The sequence below is a fragment of the Quercus lobata genome, chromosome 5, assembly GCF_001633185.2.
Source record: "Quercus lobata isolate SW786 chromosome 5, ValleyOak3.0 Primary Assembly, whole genome shotgun sequence".
NCBI classification, from domain to species: domain Eukaryota; kingdom Viridiplantae; phylum Streptophyta; class Magnoliopsida; order Fagales; family Fagaceae; genus Quercus; species Quercus lobata.
Genome location: NC_044908.1, coordinates 20,571,995 through 20,577,433, shown reverse-complemented (window position 1 = coordinate 20,577,433; position 5,439 = coordinate 20,571,995). Strand labels below are relative to the sequence as shown.

The 5,439-nt window shown below is 28.5% G+C and overlaps 1 protein-coding gene across 1 annotated transcript; it reads left to right on the top strand.

The window, feature by feature from the left end:
* The first annotated feature begins 1,613 nt into the window (after window positions 1–1,613).
* LOC115988877 lies at window positions 1,614–4,713 on the top strand. The gene is made up of 7 exons (XM_031112502.1): window positions 1,614–1,860; window positions 1,971–2,057; window positions 3,077–3,304; window positions 3,471–3,629; window positions 3,844–3,885; window positions 4,068–4,214; window positions 4,318–4,713. The coding sequence occupies exons 1-7, from the start codon at window positions 1,714–1,716 to the stop codon at window positions 4,699–4,701; spliced, it is 1,194 nt and encodes a 397-aa protein (XP_030968362.1). The 5' UTR covers window positions 1,614–1,713; the 3' UTR covers window positions 4,702–4,713.
* The last annotated feature ends 726 nt before the right edge of the window (window positions 4,714–5,439 follow it).

Genomic DNA, 5,439 nt, shown 5'->3' with positions numbered 1-5,439 from the left:
TATTTAAAAATTTTCTAATGTAGCATCATTTGATTGGTGGGTGTAAACTGTAAACACATACTTTTACACTCAATATTCTTTATAGAATTTATTATCTTTAATAAAATAGTGATGTGACAAGTTCTTATTAAATGGTGTAAGCAAAAGATTTTGCACCAATTTCTTATAGAATTTAAACCAATAACGGCTCCAAAAGAAATTTCTAGAGGGGTCAAAAAAAAGATGTATCTTGAGTAATAGATAAATTTTGCAGTCTGAATGGTTTTCTTATTCAATTTTGTACATAGTACTAATAAGAGAATAAAAGATAAATTATAAGTTCTTTAGACATATTGTTTCTTAATACAATGAACATTCTAATTATTACTTCTAAGATTAAATATTAGAAATTATCTATTGTTTCTAAATACAATAAACATGTTAAGTATTGTTGTTAAGTGAATTTTAATTATTAAAGCTTACAATGATTTTATTTATTAGTTTATATCTATACTCTTACAATTATTTTATTTAACAATTGAATTTCACTTTGATAACAATTGGTCTTTGTAATTGTATTAAGAAAACTTTTGTTGTGTTAACATTTGCTTAGAATTTATGATCTTTAGTAAAACGATGATATGACAAGTCCTTATTAAATAATGTAAACCAAAGCTTTTACACCAAGTTCTTATAGAATTTAAACTTTATATTTATAAAGATTATAGATGGGAAAAATCAATGTAAACATTAATTATATAAATATATATATAAATTTTTATGAAAATAAAAAAATTACTATATAAACTTAAACTTGTAACAAGTACAAATATTGTTTGGGTTTTTTTTTTTTTTTCTCCATGTTGTATCCTTGTTTTTCTTTTTTTAACTTTTGAACCATAAAAAACATTTATATAAGTTTTAATGGGGCTAGTGGGGAGCAATTGCCCTCGCTCGACCCTTAGTTTGCCTTTGTGTAAGAACGATTTTTCATAAATATTACTAAATCATTCTTGGAAATTTAGTTGTGTTTCATGCGGTACATTATTTAGTAATAGATAATTGCATCTCTTATTAATAATTAAAACTAACACTTTTTGTTTTGATGGAAAGTCTTGTATAGAAATAGTTTTCTAGTGTTTGGTAGCATTAGAAAAAATGAGTCAAATGAAAATTATCTTTGGTAAAAAAAAAAAAGCATGACTTATTTTTAGAAATTATTTTCCACTATTTTTTTTTTTTTTTTGAAAAATAAATCTATCTTACAGTAAGCTAAATAAGAGAAGTTATAAAAAATATTTTTTGAAAATGACTAATTTTTTAGAAAATATTATCTTTGAATCAAACTAAACGTAAATTAAAATTGAAAAGTTGTTTTCCCTAAAAATTCTATACATATATCTTATCAATAGCTAAAATTGAAAAGTTGTTTTTCCTAAAAATTTTCCACATCTCTTATTAATAACTAAATAAAAACTAATTAAAATTGAAAAGGTCTCCTTCCTAAAAATTATCATTTTTTCTTTGGCAACCTCCTAATTGTTGAAATTATGAGTTGGATTTTGTTCATTAGAGTATAAAAGGCAAGCTAATTACACTCACAAAGATATATGTAACTCTTTCAATCTCTAACTTCCATAATACTTTTGAATCTTATTGTCTATGACTCTATAGAGAGGAGGAAATTCTATCAAGAACAGTTATTCAACGATAGAGAATTTTTCAACCTTCTCAATGGCTAACATTATTAACAATAAACTAGAATTTTTTATGCTTTACTTGCTAACTTTGTCTTACATGTTAAGTGATAGATTTGTTGATGGAAGAAGTATTGGGGCTACGAAATTGGTTAAGCACAAAGGAACAATAAAAACCATTGAGGTTATACTTCTTGCTTCCTTAATTTTTATCTTGATTTAAAATGTTTTTTCATATTTATATATGTATTTTTTGATTCCCGACTATTCTAAGATCAAGTGAAATCTTTTCAGACAGAGGATGGTGACATAATTGACTGTGTCGATTTTTATCAACAACCTGCTTTTGATCATCCACTTCTAAAAAATCACATCATACAGGTAGTTTATTTAGTTATATTGCTAACTGTATATACAGGTTTCTATAATTGAATTTTCTATTTCATTTATTTTGTTTCATATACCTCATAACTTTATAATTTTTCTTCTTCTTTCGTGAGCCATTTCAAGGGGTGGCCAAATGTGTAACAAGTAACTTTTTAACCCTTCCATTTTAAAAAATAAAAATAAAAACAATAACCTTTTAAATCATAAGCCCTTTATTTTTGTCAGGACCTATCACTATACCAAACCTCATTAAGTTTTTGGGAAGTTGAGTCCAAAAACTAATTTTCTCAACTAATCTGGTGAATTCACCCTTTCCTTTAAATAAAACAAATAAATAAATAAAAAAACTTTAGCTTTGTTAAAACTAAAGACGGAATAGAAAATATTGCAAATAAATTGTAGTGAAAGTGGAAGCATATGAAAGAGAGAGAATACAAGAAGTTATGTAGTTTGACCTTACAGCCTACATCCACGGGATAAAGACATTGTTAATTATATCTTTGTTATTAATATTGTATGTGTTATGACTCTATAACAGGGTTTATATAGGAGGGTAATGTTTAGGATTCAATGTACATAGGTTGAGAAATACAATCGGGCCTCTTGAGCCAATACATGAAGCAATATTAAACCAATAAATATCTTTAACAAACTTAAATATTTATTTAGAATACTTTTAGAATGAATTGTACAGTACATGCATTTGTACAATAAGCCAGTCTATATTTACGGTTTTAAAAAAAAGGTTAGCATTCCATTTTTTTTTTTTTTTTATATAAAGTTTATATAAGCTTTGAGAGGGAAACTGTAAAAATAAATAAATGAATAAAAACACTATTAAATTTACTCTTTTTATTCCTTTCTGTTCCATTTATTTCCCTTATCTCAACGAGGGCTAAGGAGTACCAAACTCAATAATTCAATGCTCTAGGACTTGATTATTGCTTTCTCTTTTCAATGCCACAACTGGGGATTCAAACTAATAGTAATTGATTTATTTTTTGGCTAAACAGATGAAACCCAGTTCAATTCCAAGTGATCTAAAAGCGAATCCCTCAGAACCTGATCAGCTGTTTCAAAATTGGCATAAAAGTGGACAATGCCCTGAGGCAACAATCCCCATTAGACGACCACAAGGAAATCAACGCCCTCGTGATCTCTATCATTTCAAACAACGTCGAGCACGGCTTAATCATAGCTTGGATAGCGCTTCTGATGGTGATGACCTAAGTGCTCATGAGGTATCGTTTTTATAAATAAAAGACTGATATTTATTTTTACATATTTGATCATGTCGCATTGAAATGCAAAATTCTTTTTAGTCTTGAATAAATTTATTTCTTTTTATAAATTAATTATTCTTACTGACATATATATATTGATATGAATGATAATTGGAATAATTAGTATGCCACAGCTTATCTTGGTGGCAACTTTCATGGAGCACATGCAACAATTAACGTATGGCAACCTACTGTATCTAATAATGGAGAAATGAGTATTGGTCAAATATGGGTTGTAGCTGGTCCAGACGACAAAGTAAACACTATGGAAGCTGGATGGAGAGTAAGTTTCTTCACTGAATTATAATGTCATCTTCACAAAAATTAAACATTAGCATATATTTAGATTTTGTTTTTTGAGTGTTATAAGTTTAAACTTTGAGATGATTAGACTCTATATATTGGCATTCAAATATACATAAGAAAAGCATAGAAAGTTTGATTTGAGATATATATAACATTGATAATGAATTGATGAACATTTCATGATATTCCAGGTTGATTATGACCAAAAATCAAAGCTCTTCGTATATTGGACTGTAAGTTTGCCTATTTCCTTTTGGGATGAAATTTAAATTTACACTAGGAATTTCGTCAACCTACTCTTATCAATTGCATGCTTTCCAAATCAAGATATATAGTTACCCCTACCATGTATAATTACTAGTATAAATTCCATGCAAGTTTCTCTTGAAAACTAACTTATTTTATCCTTATTAAGAGTGATGGCTACCAAAGCACGGGTTGCCACAATCTTGAATGTCCTGGTTTTGTTCAAACAAACAAGCAAGTTGCCCTTGGATCTCCTATAGGAGGTGTTTCCAGCTACAACTCGAAGCAAACCAACATAGGGATAACCATATACAAGGTACGTAGTGTACAAAAAATTCTTTTTTTCAATAAATCATGCTTGCTATACATATGCCTTTCTTACATAATGCTCACGAAATTCTTCATCTTAAATGCTTTAGAACAATGGAAATTGGTGGCTCAAAGTGAATGATCAGCCGGTAGGATACTGGCCTTCATCCCTCTTCACATATTTGGCGAACAGTGCAACCGAACTTACTTGGGGTGGAGAGATTTACAACAACAAAATAGGGGGCGTCCACACAAAAACTCAAATGGGAAGTGGCCATTTTCCAAGTGAAGGCTATGGAAAAGCAAGCTATTTTCGAAATATTCAATCCGTGGATTCAAACGGCATTTTTAGAGATGTTGAGGCTGGGGAGCTGGCAACAGATGTAACGAAACCTTCCTGCTATAATATAAATGTACAAAGCGATAACAGTGGAGGCAGTGGAACCAATTTTTATTTCGGGGGTCCTGGCTATTCAGATAAATGTCCAAAGTAGCAAGCGGACAAAAAAAATAATCATATTACTATCAAAAAAATAAATAAATCTCATATTTGAGAAATCAAAATGTCAATTTTTTTTATTGGTAGTTTTTTTTTTACTACTTTCATAGTATCACCAAGAGTTGTAGTCCAATTATATTTTATATAACATCCCTTATAAGTTTTTTTTTTTTTTTTTTTTGAGAAATATCCCTTTTAAGTTTGATTTCAAAATTTGCATTAGGTATTGTGGTTACTGAATAAGTAGTAAAAGACTTTTCTCATGATTGGAGGATAAAGTAGTAATCATATGTATAATTTACATAGCTATACCCTAAAAGGATTACTTAGCATGGGGTGTTATCTACAATGAAAAACAATACAATATAACTCTAGCCAGCTGTATGCAAGGTTACTCTTTAAATTCTTAAATGTAATGTGTGTACCCTATACTAAAAATGATAATAAAATTTTGGTTTTTGAATTTTGGTTCATCATCAACTATTTATAAAAATGATTATAAATTTAAATAGAATCTTCTTATTTTTATTAAAAACAATTATCTTCATTTCTATAAAATATTGATGATGAACATAAAACTCAAATAACAAAAGCGGCTTATTTCGGGTAAGGTGGACAAAGTCCAGTTGTCCATAGGCAGAAATAAGCATGATTATTTATCTAGTGTTCAATCTTCATGTTTCAAAGCATTTTTTTTAAGTAAATTAAGCTGATTTACATGCCACTTTTAATT

What these genes read in the sequence shown, in the direction of transcription:
- LOC115988877 (XM_031112502.1), top strand. Translation starts at nt 1,714, where the DNA reads ATGGCTAACATTATTAACAATAAACTAGAATTTTTTATGCTTTACTTG. An exon ending in TAAAAAATCACATCATACAG is followed by an intron (nt 2,058 to 3,076) that starts GTAGTTTATTTA and finishes TTGGCTAAACAG; the next exon opens with ATGAAACCCAGTTCAATTCC. An exon ending in CTATGGAAGCTGGATGGAGA is followed by an intron (nt 3,630 to 3,843) that starts GTAAGTTTCTTC and finishes ATGATATTCCAG; the next exon opens with GTTGATTATGACCAAAAATC.